Source organism: Bubalus kerabau, chromosome 16 (genome assembly GCF_029407905.1).
Source record: "Bubalus kerabau isolate K-KA32 ecotype Philippines breed swamp buffalo chromosome 16, PCC_UOA_SB_1v2, whole genome shotgun sequence".
Taxonomy (NCBI): Eukaryota; Metazoa; Chordata; class Mammalia; order Artiodactyla; family Bovidae; genus Bubalus; species Bubalus kerabau.
The window spans coordinates 67,401,161-67,419,092 of record NC_073639.1 but is presented as its reverse complement, the minus strand read 5'-3'; the positions used below and the strand labels follow the sequence as shown (position 1 = coordinate 67,419,092).

At 44.5% G+C, this 17,932-nt stretch overlaps 2 protein-coding genes across 9 annotated transcripts in view; one reads left to right on the top strand and one right to left on the bottom strand.

Moving 5' to 3' along the window:
- GIT2 (GIT ArfGAP 2) overlaps positions 1-3,599 on the bottom strand; it is a 42,488-nt gene extending 38,889 nt beyond the window's left edge. For 4 of the 7 annotated variants that reach the window (XM_055551038.1, XM_055551041.1, XM_055551039.1 and 1 more), the window contains exon 1: positions 3,365-3,599. In XM_055551038.1, the coding sequence (XP_055407013.1) occupies positions 3,365-3,416 (52 nt within the window). In that variant the 5' untranslated portion in view covers positions 3,417-3,599. The remainder of the gene's footprint in view (positions 1-3,364) is intronic. The other 3 variants (XM_055551040.1, XM_055551043.1, XM_055551044.1) reach the window with 1 other exon arrangement.
- Positions 3,600-7,442: 3,843 nt separating this feature from the next.
- Positions 7,443-17,932, top strand: part of ANKRD13A (ankyrin repeat domain 13A) — a 34,745-nt gene continuing 24,255 nt past the window's right edge. The window contains exon 1 of one of the 2 annotated variants that reach the window (XM_055551017.1): positions 7,443-7,931. In XM_055551017.1, coding sequence (XP_055406992.1) covers positions 7,836-7,931 — 96 coding nt within the window. In that variant the 5' untranslated portion in view covers positions 7,443-7,835. Of the gene's footprint in view, positions 7,932-12,962; positions 12,982-17,932 lie in introns of those variants that run through there. The other variant, XM_055551018.1, reaches the window with a different exon arrangement.

The window sequence follows — 17,932 nt, the reverse complement described above, 5'->3', positions numbered from 1 at the left end:
GTGAGCTGTTATAACTTTTCCCAATTATTTTGTAAGTACCACTCAAGTATTTTCAGGAGCTCACTGCAATTCATGGCCACTAGGAGAAGGAAATGGCAACCCACTCCAGTGTTCTTGCCTGGAGAATCCCAGGGACGGGGGAGCCTGGTGGGCTGCCCTCTCTGGGGTCACACAGAGTCAGACACGACTGAAGCGACTTGGCAGCAGCAGAGAAAGTCTTTGATTGCTAATATTCGAAATATTGAATGTTCCACATGAACACTATCTTACATTGAAAAACCTCATGGAGTTTTCATGTAGTTGAACTCAGAATAGGATATGAACTAGATTCATTAAAAAAAAAAAGGTAAATCAGGACCTCCCTGGCGATCCAGGGGTTAAGACTCCGCACTTCCACTGCAGGGTGCGCGTGTTCAACGCTTGGTCAGGAAACTAAGATCCTGCATGCCATGCAGCACGGCAAAAAACAACTAAAAAAAAAACAGGTAAACTATTGACTATGATTTGATCACAGTTAATCAAACATTTTGGAGCTTCAGCTTTAGTATCAGTCCTTCCAATGAATATTCAGGGTTGATTACCTTTAGGATTGACTGGTTAGGGAAATCAATCCTTGAATATTCATTGCGAGGAGCGAGGATCAATGCTGAAGCTCCAAAACAGTTGATTAACTATCATCAAATCTTAGTAATTAGTTTACCTATCTTTTAAAAAAAAATTTTTTTTTTTTTGCCATGTTGCAAAGCATTGGAATTCCAACTCATTGGAAAAGACCCTGATGCTGGGAAAGATTGAGGGCCAGAGGAGAAGAGGGCGACAGAGGACAGAGGACGAGATGGTTAGATGGCATCACCAACTCAACGGACACGCATTTGAGCCAGCTTTGGGAGACAGTGAAGGACAGGGAAGTCTGGCATGCTGCAGTCAATGGGATTGCAAAGAGCTGGACACGATTTAGGGACTGAACAGCAACAATACAAGTTTGCCATGAAACAAAAACTCAAACAAAATTCTTCAGTGAAGTACAACTATGTCAGTACTTACTAAAGCACTCTAAAAAAACAAAGACTGGAAACATCAAGATGAAAGATCCCTGCAAAGATACGTAACAACTTTGCTTTTTGCAGTGTGGTACTACTAATGACACACATACAGAAAGACTTTCTTTTGAAGATCAGCCTTGGTTTTCACCTATTGTTCAGAGAATTTACAGTCCTCTTGGAAGAAATTAAATAGGGACAAGACAGGAAGGATTGAACACACACTAAGCAAAGCTCTCCACTCCAAGGCTCTCTACTAGTCATTTTGACATCATGAATCAGAATCACATGAAGAGAATATCAGAATGTTAACGACAGTAATATCCAGTGAACCCCTTCCAATTTATGTGAACATTTTATGCTAGGGCTTCTTAACATGGGTTCTAGGAACACAACCAATGGGCTTCAGAAACGTCTATTATCCCACTAAGAAATCTTAACAAATTCTGTGTGAAAGGTGAAGTGCGCGTGTATTTTGTGGACAGAAGGTCTTAGCATTCATCAGAATCTCACAGGGATCCTGAACCATAAAGGTTACTCTCTCACTAGGGCTTTGCAGAAAAGGCAGCACAAATTCCTAGCTGCTCAAGTTCAGAACATTTCAAGGTAGCCTAATTATATTCAAAACAGGAAGGAAGTGACTCAAGTCTCTGTAGATTAGGCATATGAGACAACAACTAAAAAAGATACAATGGAAGAGAAAAATGTTCTCAAAGGCACAAAACGCCACAGAAGTGCAAGACAGTACTTAGTACAGAATTCAGCATGACAACCGAGATGCAATTTTCCTGTGCCCTGTATACCATCCACTGAGAAGCAAAGAACACGCGCTTCAAGAGGAAGTTTGAACCTAGATTCATGTGAATCAAACATCACAGAAAGTTCAACCGAAAACAGGCAAGAAAAGAAGGAAGTGGAGCAAATAACATTTTTAGAGAATACAATGGAGTTCGTATGACAAGCTAACTTAGTTTCTATAACACCTCTTTAAACTCCTCCACCCGGTCTCCCTATCTTCAAAAGAAAGTGGTAACCCCACTTACATTATACAGTCCGTGAAATAACCACCTAAGGTTTGAGTTATCATAGTCCTTTTAAAATCGGTCTGCACCTCCATATGACAAGATGAAGTTTAAAACAGTGGTGCTCGATGACTTCGTTAAGATTGTTTATTGGACACTATTGTGCCAAAGAAGCCATCTTACCTTTTGAATTACTTCAAATTCAAAGGAGATAAATCCAAGCACTGAAAACAGCACAGAGGCCTGTCAACCGGGCTCCAACCGCTAAGATAGATCTAAACTCTAAATCTGAATACTAAACATGGGAGGGATGGTTTCCGCCCTTCAGTGTTCCCATATGCCTAACCTGCCTGAATACCCAAATGATTATAGTTGACAATGATTTGGTGTGTTTGTTTTGTAAGCAGTAATTAATGTATAATTTAGAAATTCAACTATAGCTTTAAGGGGCTGTGAAGGTTCTGTACACAATACAAAAAACAGGAAAAATAAAAACAACCCCGAAAACCACCTTAGATGAGAAAATCCTAAGCATATTCATTGAAACTGTTCTACCCCTGAGCACCGTACTCTCAATCATCCTCACTCGAAAAATGAGGAAATCAAGACTCGGCCAAATAAAGTCACCAGCCCAAGGTCACCCAGAGGCAAAATCTAGTTTGAACTCGGCCGGTTCAGATCTCAGAACTTGAGACAAGCATTGCTTCCTCAAGCGATGGTCGGCGTTTGCAAGACCCCGTCATCCGGGAGACTGTGCGCGGCGGAGTGGCAGTCGGGATGTTAGAGAAGCGGGGCAAAACTCATCCTTGGGGGTCCTCTGGCGAGTCTCAGTGGAAGGAAGCGGCGAGCGTCGCCTACTCCGGACAGGGCCTGCCCCCCACACCGGGGCGGGGGTCTGGGGGCTGTGGGGAGGGGAGATGACACCTGCAGCCTCTGGGGGCCGCAGCCGGGAGGACGCTCGCAGTTGATTTCTCTAATTGGCCTCCTCGTGGATTGCCCAAGCCCCTTCCTGTTGGGAAAGCGGCCACGACCCCGCCGCCTCTACGCCCGGCCTGGGACAGAGGGGACGAGCAAGAAGAGAGGGACGGGAGTGACGGGAGGGCGGCGGCCCCCTACCCGCCCGGCTCTGACAGGCCCGGGACGGGTCCCGCCCCACGGCCGCCCAGGCGCCTACTCGTCGCGACCCGGGGCATGGGGTGCAGAGCTCTACTGCCCGAACCCTCCCGGCCCGAGGGGGCGGCCCCGGGGCAGGGGTCCTGGCCAGGAGAGCTGAGGGGAGCGGGCCCGGCCGGTGCGACTCACCCGGCCCGCTGCAGTCAGCGCACACCTCGCTGCTCCGGAGCCGCTTCGACATGGCTCCCGCCTCCCACCTGCCGGGAACCTGGGGCCCCGGGACAGTGAAGGCGGCGGCGGCGGCTGCTCTTCCGCTCTAACGGGTCCCCGCAGCGGTGCTGGCGGCGGCCGCCTCTCCCCTCAGCGTCTCACAGCCGCGGCGCAGCACGCACGCGCGGGGAGGTGCTCTTCGGCGACGGGCAGGTCACGTGACCGGAAAGGGCACGCTTCCTTGTCGCCATTTTGAGTGAGGGCAGGTGTCTCCTCTCCTGTTTCCAAACCTCTTTAATTTGGGGGGGGTCTCCCTCTCTGGAAGAGATTCACTTCCTCCCAGTGCTGATTAATATCAAGGGAAGCAGCATAATGTAGTGACCAAAAGTATGCAGCCACAGCCTTCTTGAGGCAATCATTCAAGTCATTTAGCATAACTTTGGCCACGTTCACTTATTTATTCATTTCTTTATTCAACAAATATTTATTGACCAGGGCTTACTTGGTAGCTCAGCTGGTAAAGAATTCGCCTGCAATGCAGGAGACCCCGTTTCAGTTCCTAGGTCGGGAAGATCCCCTGGAGAAGGGATAGGCTACCCACTCCAGTATTCTTGGGCTTCCTTGGTGGCTCAGACGGTGAAGAATCCGCCAGCAATGCTGAAGACCTGGGTTTGATCCCTGGGGTTGGGAAGATCCATTAGAGGAGGGTATGGCAACCCACTCCAGTATTGCCAGGAGAATCCCCATGGACAGAGGAGGCTGGCGGGGCTACAGTCCTTGGAGTCGCAGAGTCAGATAGGACTGAGTGGCTAAGCACACATAGATAATACTGAAATTATCAGGAATGCACATTTATTGACCATGTACTATGTTCCACACACTGTTCTGGGCACTGGAGAAGGAGCAGTGAGCCAAGAAGACGAAATTTTCTGTATTTATGGAGTTACATTCAACTGTACTAGATCTACAATAAAATAAGTAGGAATATATTAGATGTTTCCCTATGCTGCACTTTTAATCCTAGCTGGAAAGTGGAGGTAGTCTGTCTACCTCAAGCCCATGATTCACGTTTGTATAGCTTGTTACCTAAAAATGATTTTTACATTTTTAAAGGGGTGTAAAGAGGAAAAAAAGAGGGAGAGGACAAAGAATATTCAGCAAAACCCTTACATGACATGCAAAAGCGAAATATTTACTAAGGACAAATGGAGTAACTTACAGAAGCATATAGTGTGCCTGCCCCATAGTGAGCACTCAATAATAGTTGCTCCTCTTACTGGAATTAGATACTGCTATTATTTCCTAATCACAACTTTTTTTTTCCTTTGAGGGTGAGAATAGATAACCTAATTTACAGGACTACATAAGCACAATGAGATGAATTTAATCAGTCTGAAATCGAGCAGAGATGTGGTCCTAATGCTAATGAACATTGTATGTATTACATATGTGTAAGCACAACTATGATCCCCATTTGGCAAATATTCCATGGCTATTGTGGGCCAGAAACTGTCTTGACCTCCAGGTACTCTGGTGAGCAGCCATTGTGGAGTTTTTTCACTAATAAATTAAGATAAATGTTCAATAAATACGGAAAGATGACGAGGCAGAGGATTAAATTGCCCAAGACTTCTGAGAGGATAGGAAGTCCTGGAAGGGGTCTCAGGAGCACTGGTCTTTGGTTCATCTCTCCATTTTTATAAATGTGTGGTGTGGGCATAACCACATAAATCCCACACATTCCACAATTAGAGCCTCTGGGTTCCATCCTGATGCTCCTGCATCCTGTTTTGGTTCACAGACTCACAAATCTTCTGGCCTCAACATGTGTGGAGAAAGGATTAGGCCAGGATTCTTGAACAGCTGTTGTTGCAGGCGTCTGAAAAGCTGATGTCCACAAGCAGAGAAGGCAGAAAGTATGCTTTCAGGATGCATCAAATAACTTTGCCTGGCTATGTGGTCTAGTTGTGGACAGCTGTGCAGAAAGCTCAGGCTGGCGAGCAGCCGTGAGTTGACTTGGTTCTTCATTGAATCAAGGAACTATAGTGTCTTAGGGTGAAACCCAAAGAATGAACTTAAGTTTGGCTGACTGTGGTCAAGTGTAAGTATTATCTATTAGTCCTTTCGGCCATAACCCCAAATTAAAAAATAAAGGACACACGTATGTGGAATAAACCAGCAACTTAGGTAACTTTGAATCATAACCCAGTTTGGAGTTGAGGCAGAAGAGTGCTTCTCAAAGTAGGGGGGGTGGGGGTATGAATTTTTCTCCTCCAGGGTACATTTGGAGACATTTTGGCAGGAGTGTTACTGACATCTAGTGGGTAGAAACGGCGGGGATTCTGCCCAACATCCCCACATTAAGTTGTTGTTTTGTTTTTTTTTTTCATTTCTTCCTTTTTTTTAATTTAATTTTATTTTTTAACTTTACAATATTGTATTGGTTTTGCCATATATCAAAATGAATCCACCACAGGTATACATGTGTTCCCCATCCTGAACCCTCCTCCCACCTCCCTCCCCATACCATCCCTCTGGGTCGTCCCAGTGCACCAGCCCCAAGCATCCAGTATCGTGCATCGAACCTGGACTGGTGACTCGTTTCATATATGATATTATACATGTTTCAATGCCATTCTCCCAAATCATCCCACCCTCCCACAAAAAGTTTTATGTGGTTCCTGTCTTGCTTTCCAATTTGGATTCCTTTTATTTCTCTTTCTTCTGATTGTTGTGCCTAGGACTTCCAAAACTATGTTGAATAAAAGTGATGCAAGTGGGCATCCTTGCTCCTGATCTTAGAGGAAATGCTTTCAGCTTTTCACCCTTCAGTATGATGTTAGCTGTGGGTTTGTCTTACAGGGTCTTTATTATGTTGCAGTACGTTCCCTCAGTATGTAGCATTCTACAATGGTATTCTGCTACTTCTAAGTCACTTCAGTCCTGTCCGACTCTGTGTGACCCCATAGACGTCAGCCCACCAGGCTCTCCTGCCCCTGGGATTCTCCAGGCAAGAACACTGGAGTGGGTTGCCATTTCCTTCTCCAATGCATGAAAGTGAAAAAGTGAAAGTGAAGTTGCTCAGTCATGTCCGACTCTTAGCAACCCCATGGACTGCAGCCCACCAGGCTCCTCCATCCATGGGATTTTCCAGGCAAGAGGGCTGGAGTGGGGTGCCATTGCCTTCTCCAATGGTATTCTATTCAGTCATAAAAAAAAAAAAGAATGAAAATTCGCCATTTGCAGCAACAAGGATGGACTTTTGAGGGCGTTATACTAAGTGAAATAAGATAGAGAAAGACAAATACAGTATGATATCACTTACATGTGGAATCTAAAAATGACAACAAAGTTATAAACATAACAAAAACGAAGCAGATTCACAGATACAGAGAACAAACTAGTCCTTACCAGTGGAGAGAGGGGTAATATAAGTGTGGGGGAGTGGGAGGCACAAACCACTGGGTGTAACATAACTCAAGGATGTATTGTACAATACCAGGAATATAACCAATATTTGGTAAAAACTGTAAATGGAAAGCAACTTTTAAAAACTGTGTAAAAAATAAAAATAAATCCAAAGTAAAAAATAAAAGAATTAGAGTTACCAGAACAGCAAAAACAAATAAATCAAATTTATGTGGTTCGAAATGTGCGTAAGTTGAGAAGCTCTGAGCTAGAACCATCGTCTCATGGGGCAACTACTTAACGCCACTTCTTCAAGAGTTTATGATGCCTACTTGAAAATTGGTTGGTGTTGCCCACTTCCAAAATGGCTCCTGACCAATCGTGGCAGGATCTGCCCAGGTCCAAAAAGGCTGCAAGAGAGTCAGGAACTAGAATGGTTTGGTCCAGGAGCCTATTGTCACCCCCCTTTGACCGCAGAGCCGATGGAAGAGGCCCAGTTGTGGACCGAACCATATGAGGACCTGAGGCAGGAGTAAAGGGGATGATAAAGGCTAGATCGAGCTTTTCAGGTCGAGATCCTAGGCTAAGCAAGAGAGTTTTATTTCTGTTTTCGGTATGATGCTCTGATTCCCGGTATGGGATTGGAGGTGGGTGAGGTTGAGCGGAACCCGGCCCGGGTGGCTAGCCTCGCCTACCCCCCCGCCGCGGTGGGCGGTGGTCCGCTCCCCGCACTTCCCTGTTTGGGGCAGTTCGGCCCGCAGAAGTCGGTTTGCGAGCTGTCAGCGCGGGCGGGAGCGCCGCGGGGCACGGGGTGGGCACGGCCGACCCCCGTCCCCGACCCGGCCCACGATCCCCGACCTCCCGCGCGTGCCCTGCCCCCGGCCCGCTAGGCCGGCCGGCCGCGTACCGCGCCCCCTCGCTCGCTCGCTCGCCTGGTTCTCTTCGCTCGCCGGCCGGCCGGCGGGCGGGCGCCGGAGACCCCCACCGGGGGCTGAGGCTTGGCAAGCGGGGCGGTGAGGGCCCGACTCTGGCCTCCCTCGCCATGTCCTCGCCCCGCGACGCTAGCGGCGACTTCCCCTTGCACCTCCTGGTCTGGAACAACGACTACCGGCAGCTGGAGAAGGAGCTGCGGGACCAGGTGAGGGGGCGAGGCGAGGGTCTTACCCCAGCGAGAGGAGCCGGGGAGTCGGGGATCGTATCGCCTCCCTGAGCGCATCTCCAGCCCTCTGGGGAAGGGGACGGGGCACCGCCGTCCCCTTCCGCTCAGCAATCGAGGGACAATAATAATAACAGCAGGATGTGTACTGAGTATTTAATGTGTGCCAGGCCGAAGGTTTTATATACATTCTCCCTCTTAACCTTTCCAGCAGCCCTAGGAGGTAGTACTGTCCTTTCATTTTACAGAGAAGGAAACTAAGGCGCTCAGAGATTATGTCTCTTACACAAGGTCGCTTACCTAATAAACACCAAATCGAGATTGTAACTCTGGCCAGCTGGCTCCAGCGTGCACCGTCTTAACCAATTATTCTTGCCTTTCTCCAAAATGTGTGAGCAACACACACCTCTCACCCCACCCATTCTTTTTGTCAGGAAGGACTTGGTTGGGTTTGGAGCCCAGGTTCTGACTCGCCCTGTGACCTTGGGCAAGGCATTTTCCCTGTCTTGGCCCACGTCCTCTTCTTTGTGGAATGAGGGTGTTGATACCCATGTGGGCAAATTCTGTTCTTGACTGTTACCAATAGGTCTGGGGTGATGCCCAGGAAAGCTCCCCAGGGAGACTGATAAACACCGAAGTTTGAGAACTGCTGGTGCACAGCATCCTTAAAATCACTTCCTGTTCTAAAGTACTTTGATTCCTTTTTTATTTATTCCCAGCTTTATAAGCAGTGGTTCTCAGTTGGAAGTGATTTCCTCCCTCATCCCACACATCTGGTAATTAATAGAGACATTTTTGTTTGTTACACGCGGGGAGTGGGTGTTACTGAAATGTAATGGGTAGAGGCCACAGAGGCTGCTCAGTATCCTAGAAGACACACACGTGTAAGACATCCCCCTCCCCAGTTAAGATTTGTCTTCCCCAAAATGTCAGTAACATCTTTCTTGAGAAACCCTGTCTTCAAAGCAGCACAATGATTCTGGGAGGTATTGGTACCCTCAAGTTACAAACGGACAGACTTAGCAGTTACGATGTGTATGTGTGTGTTTTAGTCCCTCAGTCGTGTCCAATTCTTTGCGACCTCATGGACTGTAGCCCGCCAGACTCCTCTGTCCATGGAATTCTCCAGGCAAGAACACTGGAGCAGGTGGCCATTCCTTTCTCCAGGGGATCTTCCCGACCCAGGGATCGAACCTGAATCTCCTGCATTGCAAGCAGATTCTTTAAGTCTGAGCCACCAGGGAAGCACCTCGTGTAATTGTTCTGGTTGACTTCATTTTATCTAGTGTATTAAAGTTCTGGTTTTTGAATGGCTCAGATTTGATGCGCTAATTGTCAAGAAATTCTAGAGGAAAGAGGGCATTGGTTTTCTTCTGATTTGCAAAAATTGAGCAAGGTCAGCATTCCCCACCCCACCCCCGCTCCGACACCCCCCACTTGATGAACAGTTACTGCTAAGTGTGTTCTTCCTTTTTGGCTGTGTTGGACCTTCACTGCTGCCCGGGCTTTTCACTAGTTGTGAGTGGGGCCTACTCATTGCAGTGGCTTCTCTTGTTGTAGAGCGCTGGCTCTAGGCAAGTGGGCTTCAGCAGTTGCGGCTCAAGTGGGCTCACTTTTTGCAGCTCCTGGGCTGAAGAGCACAAGCTAAGTAGTTGTGGAGCCCAGTCTTAGTTGCTTTGCGGCATGTGGGATATTCCCTGATTAGGGATCGAACGCATGTCTCCTGCACTGGCAAGTGGATCCTTTACCACTGAGCCACCAGGGAAGCCCTAAATGTGTTCTTGTACTCTGCCATCTTTAAGTCTATTGAGCACCCAGTGGAAGTCAAAAGTTGCCCTTTTTTCTTTTAAATTCTCTGTCCACACAGAATAAACTTTTGTCGCAAGAGTCCTTGTTCCTAATTAGATCATGCCCCCAGAGTAAATGATTCAACAGTTAGGCATCACAGTATACCTGATGATTCAATTCCCTTTCTCTTACTAGACATAGGTCAGAGGGAACCCGCCATCGTTTTGTTCTCGGCTTTAAGTCTCACCTTAGACACTTTAAAAATGACCAGACAGTCTTTGTTTTTAGGCCTGCTGTGTTTTGCCTCTGTACTTCCTCAGTATCGGAGCCTCACAGCTTCTTGTGAAATATTGAGATAAAGTACAAGGAAAGTCACAAAACTAAAATCCAATCTGATAGAGTGGTTCACCATCGTCATTGAACCACACACATGTTCAATACCAATTTCAGAAAACAGCAGGCTTTCTGTTCATGGGAGGTGAGGAAAAGAGTTAAAACGAAGCACCGTCTTTCTTTATAGAAAAACTCAGTTGATAATAACAGTCTTGGTTTGTAATCTAAAATGTGGCATGGTTGAATTATTTCTTTTTCCTGCAACTTGTGATAGAAATGTTCATCAAAAGTTCTCTGTGCCTCTTACCTTGAAAAACATTAAGGACACAGGTGATTAGCGAATTCTAATTTTACAGCAAAGTAGTCCTGGGATACATTGATCCTTAGTGCCTTTGAGTGTCAAGGAGGTCAAGAAAGAATACGCATCTTTGCTAATTATTTGTTTTTGACTTTGTTATCTGTTATAACTGTAGATCATGTCACAAGATTCTGTTTTCTCTGGGGGAGAGATAGTTGAAGTGTATTCAGAAAAAACATCTTGACTGTGGAAGTTGGACTGTCATGACCACGCAGTCCAATTGCATTCCTGAAACTTTGGCCATTGAAGGGGTGGAGATGGGGCTGGCCTCACGGGTGTGCAGGCTCGGCAGTTGCCCAGGGCCCTGTCCTGAGAAGTGGCTCATGCTTGGTTCAGTGCTCTGTTGTCATCATCTGGAACGTCTTACTATTTTCTTTTGAAGAAGGGGCCTTGCATGTTGATTTTTATCTGGGTCCTGTGAATTATGCAACTGCTTCAGGATCAAAAAGTTGATTATTGATACTATTAAAACACAAGGCAGGGAATATTTTGTTGCTTTGATACTTATTGAGATCCTCTGTTAATTATGAAATAGCTATCTACTCTCCTGCCTTGGAGGCAGTTAGGTTAATGGCCAGTACTAATACTGGTTAAGTTGTGAGCTTGGGTGCTTAATTTACCCTTAACAAACCAGTTCATGAGCTGTCAAAATGCGGAGCGTTAACACTAAACGCTTACTATTTTGCCAGGCACTGTGCTGAAACATTTTTCTTGTTTTTGGTTTGTTTTAACTTTTTCTTTTATATTGGAGTATAGCTGATTAACAATGTTGTGATAGTTTCAGGTGGACAGTAAAGGGACTCAGCCATACATATACATGTGTCCATTCTCCCCCAGACTTGTCTCCCATCCCAGCTGCCACTTAACATTGAGCAGAGTTCCCTGTGTTATACTGTAGGTAAAAAATGCATATACTTACTTACTTACATACATATATATATATATATATATATATATATATATTTTTGTTTTTTTTTTTTTGCCACACGGCACTGCATGTGGAATCTTAGTTCCCCTACCAGGGATCAAACCTACCTGCACACCCTGCATTGGAAGCATGGAGTCTTAACCACTGGGCTGCCACGCAAGTCCCTTAAAATGTTTTATGTGCAGTTTTAGATTTAATTCTCACATCAGTCCCCAGGGGTTAGTGCTTGTGTGATTCCCATTTTACAGATGAGGAAACAGAGGTGGAGAGGTTCAGTCACCTGCTTACCAAGTCATCAAACTAAGATGTCAACCCTGAGAAAGTCACTCTCACAGCATAAGAATCCTGTATTCTTACCCTTCTGCTTTCCTTCTTTTGGTAAAAGTGCCTCCATTTCAGGATTCTGGAGAAAGAGGAAGGGAACAGATGAGAAGGTGCGGGTCCAGGGTGCCTGGAAGCAATACATTTACCATAGCTGCTGCTGTTAATATCATCAACATCCTGGGAATGTAGCTCCTTTTATGTATGTTCCAGTTTTTCTACAAGGAACCCGTATTGGCTGCATAATTAAAAACAAAAAATTTCCATCACCCCAGCAGTAAAGCCAGCTGTTTCACTTAAGGCTTTGTTTGCCAGTACTTTTCTGCAGTCCGTTCCTTCATTCTTTCCGTCCCACGAGTGAGACATGAAGCGGGCACACTGGTAGCTGTAAGAATTTTTATTTTGTTCTAGAAACAGCAGCACAGAAAGAATCAAGTTTATCCAGATGAAGAAGAATAAGCACATGTTTCTGAATGTGTGTGAGTCAGCCCCACCATGTCTTGTTCATTTAGCCGAAGTTCACTGCTTGTTTAACTTTGCCAGAGATGAGATTGTTTCAAGCTTTCAGCGTTTACTCAGCCGATGCACTTTATTAAGTGCCTCTTAACCCATCAGCTCTACTGTCTTTAATATTCAGTGGGGCCTTAAAGTTGGTCGGTGCAGTTGAAATGATTTGTGTTCTGGTTATGTCATTTGTCACTTAGCCAGAGAGGTCTGTTCAACATCTTTCAGCCTTCCCGCCGATGCTGGAAGAATGAATGAAAATTTAAGGGGAGAGATGCAAAGGACAGTCTGTGCACCTTAGCAGAGGAGGGAAAGCCCTGTGGGATCAAGTGAGGTAGAGGGTGGCAGATGAGGCCTGACTCCAGGGCCAGCCCTCGGTTAGGGAGCCAGCAGTGAAAGCACAAAATCTGGGCAAAAGAGGACGTTCTAGGCAGCGGCAGTACTCAGAGCCTGACCGGGAAGCACCCGGGGGTTCTCATCGCAGCCCAGGGCAAGGCTGGGTGAGGCCACCGGGCACTCCAGCCAGTCCCTGTTGGCTGGAGGCCCACCCTGAGCCAGAGCCTTGGATCCAAGGGAAAGAGCCTGGAGCCTGCTCTCAGGTGCTCCTCCTCAGCCCCTGGGCTCAGTTGCACCTTCGCAACCAGGCACGTATTTATACCTCCCCCGGACTTGGGGTGGGAGAACCAGCTCAGGCCCCGGCTGGCCACAGAGGACGAGGGCCATCTGAGCACTCACAGGACTCTCTCAAGCAAAGGGAGGGCCAGTTAGCAGCCGCTTGCCTGAGGCCTTCCCCCCAGGAGGTACCTATGATAGTTTCCGAAGTTCTGACTGTGCGCCACTCAGAGTGGGTCCCCCGAGGCTAGTGAGGGACCCGGAAGTGGACCCAGCTGTCAGACACAGCAGCCCGCACTCAGCTGCAGAACAGTAGGCTACCAAAGGGCTTGGATAAGAAGAGTTGGTGGGCTTAAAAATTAGCACATAGGGAGACATGGAGAAATCTCACGCCTTTTCTTCTTTGGGAGGGCACTGTGATCATTAAGAGGGTGGGCAGTTTTAATTTGGTGCAGCTCATCATTGGAGAAACTTAAAGGAAAAATTTAAATGATTGGCTATGACAGTGAATTCCGGTGAAATTCTGAGCTCTTGCTAACTCAACTCATGTCATTAGTTTAGGACCCGCAGCTCCCCTATTAGCTGTAAGGAAATTGGAACAAATCCCTTTTCGGGAGAAAGCGACAGCTTATGTGAAGCAATGTAGTGTAGGAGTATAATCATAAGAGCTGACGCTTCTAAGAGCTTGCCATGAGGTTTACCCTCGTAAGACTTTTGTAAGATAGGTGGGTTTTTTTTGTGTGTTTGTTCTTATTGTTCCCGTTTTACAAGCACGCATACTGAAGCTCAAGAGGAGTTAAGCAGCTCGTCAAAGAGCATATAGATCGTAGATTAGACTTACGTGTTGCATAAAACACATACATAGGTTGATTTTTAAACATCTTTATTGAGATTCAGTTCCCTTATGCAATTCAGCATTAACGTGTGTTATTCGGTTTTTAGTGTAGTCGTGCAGCTGTCACCTCAGTCACATTCCAAAGCATTGTCATCACGCCCGAAAGAAACCCCACACCCATTAGCTGTCATTCCCTATTTCCCCCCAACCCTTCAGCCCCACGCAACATTAAGCAGCTTGATACCTCTATAGATTTGCTTCTTCTGGACATTCCTTATAAATGGAGTCATACAATACGTGGCCTTTTGTGTGTGGCTTCTTTAACCTAACATGATGTTTTCAGTGTTCATCCATGTCATGGGAGGTGTTAATACTTCATTCCTTTTAATGGCTGAATAGTACTCCCGTGTGTGTGTGTGTGTGTGTGTGTGTGTGTGTGTGCTATATTTTGTTTATTCCTTAGCCAGTTGATGGACATTTGGGCTATTATGAATAATCCTGCTCTGCTTATCTGTGTATAGGTTTTTGTGTGACTGTATGTTTTTATTTTTCTTGGGCAAACACCTATAAGAGGACTTGCTGGGTCTTATATTAATAGTAATTCTGTGTTTAACTTTTTGAGGAACTGCCAAATGTTTTTTCAGTTTGACTGCACCATTTTACATTCCCATCAGCAATGTATAATGGTTCTAGTTTTTCCACATCCTTGTCAACACTTGTTATTGTCCTCTTGATTGTAGCCATCCTAATGGATGTGAAGTATTATCTCATTGTGGCTTTGATTTGCATTTCCCTAAGCTTCCCTGGTAGCTCAGCTGGTAAAGAATCTGCCTGCAATGCAGGAGACCCCGGTTCCATTCCTGGGTCAGGAAAATCCCCTAGAGGAGGGATAGGTTACCCACTCCAGTATTCTTGGGCTTCCCTGGTGGCTCAGATGGTCAAGAATCCGCCTGCAATGCGGAAGACTTGGGTTTGATTCCTGGGTCGGAAAGATCCCTTGTTGGAGGGCATGCAATCTACTCCAGTATTCTTACCCGGAGAATCCCCATGGACAGAGCGGCTTACAGATCATGGGGTTGCAAAGAGTCTGGCGTAACTGAGCAAGTCAGCGCAGCACAGCACAGTCATTAGTTATTTGAGCGTCTTCCATGTGCTGTTGGCCATTGGCATATCTTCTTTGAAGAAATGTCTATTTAAATCCCTTGCCCGTTTTAAAACTAGATCATTTGTCTTTTTATTCATGGATAGTTAGAGTTCTTCATATATTCCAGATGTGCACATGCTGAGTTGCCTCAGTTGTGTCCGACTGTTTGCAACCTCATGGACTGTAACCCGCCAGGCTTCTCTGTTCATGGGATTCTCCAGGCAAGAATACTGGAGTGGTTGCCATGCCCTCCTTCAGGGGATCTTCCCGACCCAGGGATTAAACGCACGTCTTTTGTGTCTCCTGCACTGGCAGACGAGTTCTTTACCACTAGGGCCACCTGGGAAGCTCCCATATTCTAAATACTAGCCCATTAATAAGTACATACAAACTTTTTCTCCCTGTCTTTGTCTTTTTACTTTCTTTATACCATTTGAAGTACAACAGTTTTCAGTTTAGATAGAGTATAATTTAATTGTATGTTTTCTTCTAAGAGTTTTATTGTTTTATTTCTTACATGCAGGTTTATGATCAACTTGGAGCTAATGTTTGCATTTAGTATATATAATACTTCATTCTTTTTTGCATGTTGATATCTAGTTGTTCAAGCAGCATTTGTGGAAAAGATTATTCTTTCCCCATTGAATTATTTTGGCACCCTTGTTGAAAATCAGTTGACCATAAATGTATAAGTGTATTTCTTGACTCTAAATTGTATTCCGCTGATTTATATGTCGACCCTTTTGCCAGTATCACAGTCTTAATTGCTGTAGCTTTGTGTAGTAAGTTTTGAAATTGGGAAGTGCGATTTCTCAAATCTTTTCAAGGTGATTTTGGCTATTCTGGGTCCCTTGAATTTCCTTAAGAATTTTAGTATCACCTGGTTCATTTCTGCAAGAAATAAGCTGGAATTTTGATGGAGATTGCATTGACTCTAGCTCAGTTTAGGGAGTTTTGACATGTTAAAATATTAAGTCTTCTGAACGATGAACATGGGATGTTTTTCCATTTTTTAGATCTTTATTTCTTTCAACAGTGCTTTATAGTTTTCAGAGTATAAGGTTTATACTTCTTTTGTTACTTATTTATAAATGTTTTATTATTTTCGATGTCACTATAAATGGAATTTTTTATTTTACTTTTGAGGTGTTACAAGTGTATAAATATACAATTGATTTTTCCACATTGCTGTTGTAGCCTACAACTTGCTGAACTCATTAGTTCTAATATTTTTTAAGTGGATTTCCCAGGATTTCCTATATGTGAGATCATGTTGTCTATGAGTAGAAATAGTTTTACATTTTCCTCAGATGCCTTTTATTTCTTTTTCTTGCCTTATAGTCTTGGTTAGAACCTCTAGTACAATGTTTAATAGATATGATGAAGAGAACATTCCTGTCTTATTTCTTATCTTGGGGGAAAGCATCCATTCTTTCACCATTAAGTATGATGTTAGCTGTGGGTTTTTCATAGATGGATGATGTTTGAGGAAGTTCCCTTCATTCCTAGTTTGTTGAATGTTTTGGGGTTTTTTTTAATCATGAAGGGGTTTAGGATTTTGTGAAATGCTTTTTCTGCCTCATCTTAGTCCATTTGGGCTGCAGTAACAAAATATCATGAAGTGGACAGTTTATGAACAATAGAAATCTATATAGTCTTGGCACCTGGCAGTCCACGATCATGGTGCCAGCGGGTTTGTGTGGTGTCTGGTGAGGGCTTTCCTCCTGATTCATAGCAAGTGAATCCTCACAGTGTCCTCACTTGGTGGAAGAGGTTTCACAAGCTCTCTGGAGCCTGTTTTCTAAAGACACTCATTCCATTCATGAGGGCTCCACTCTCATGATCTAAGTACTTCCCAAAGTCCCCACTTCCTAATACCATCATCTTTGGAGGTTAGGATGTCAACATGTGAATTTTGGGTGGACACTTCACATTTAGACCACAGCATGCATTTATTGAGATGGTCATATGTTTTTTATTTTTTTCTACCTATATGATGTGTCACATTAATTGATTATTGGATGTTAAGCCGCCCTTGCATTTGTGGGATAAACTCACTTGGTCATGGTGTACAATAACCCTTTTCATATATTATTGGATTTATTTTGCTAACATATTGTTGAGGATGTTTGTATCTACAGTCATAAGAGAGATTGTCTGTGGTTCTCTTTCTTGTTTGTCATTAGCATAATACTGAGCTCATAAAATGAGTTGGGAGGTTTTCTTCCTTCTTCTGTTTTTGGGTTTGTGAAGAATTGGAATTAATTTATTGAACGTTTGGTAGAATTCACCAGTGAAGCCCTTCTGGGTCTGAGGTTTTTTTCCCCTGGGAAATTTTTAAATTACTGAGTCTATCTTTTTACTTGTTATACATGTTTTCACGTGTTATAAATTTTTTCTGTTTTTTTTTCCTAAGTGAGTTTTGCTAGCTTGCGGCTGCCTAGGAATATGTGCCTTTCATCTAAGTTCTCATTTGTTGACATACAGTTGTTCATAGTATTCATTTATAATACTTCTTATTTCTGTAGAGTTGATAGTAATATCCCCTATATCATTCCTGATTTTGGTAACTTGAATCTTCTCTTTTTTTTCTTTTGGTCCTTCTAGCCAAAAGTTTGTCAGTTTTGTTGATATTTTCCAAGAGCCAACTTTTGGTTTTGTTGATATTTCTCTGTTGATTTTCTATCTTTTTTCCCCCCACCAGTTTCCACTCTAATCGTTATTCACCCATTGTTTTAAATCACTCTGTCATTATAATATATCATTTTACCTCCCTTATCTCCTTTCAGATGAGAAGGAGGGGCATAGGAGGCCCTGCACAGTTATAATTATCTATGCAAAGTGTGCAGCTATGGGACTCAGACATACAGTTGCCCCACCGCTGCCCTGTGGTCAAAAATAGAAAAAAGTTAACTTAATATATTTGAATTTGATTGTATACATCATATCTAGTGACCCAGAAACTTGAGCCTTACTTCTTAGTCCCAGATGTTGGCTTTGTTCTAGGGTGTGAATTAAAGTAAGTAGTTTCCCCTTTTGCCTGATAAATGTTGTTAAGCATCTCCTGTGTCTGGCAGCGTGCTAACCCTAGCACCTTTCATGTAGTACTTAAAACTTGTTGAGTAAGAAAGCATCATCTATAACAGACGTGAAAGATAAG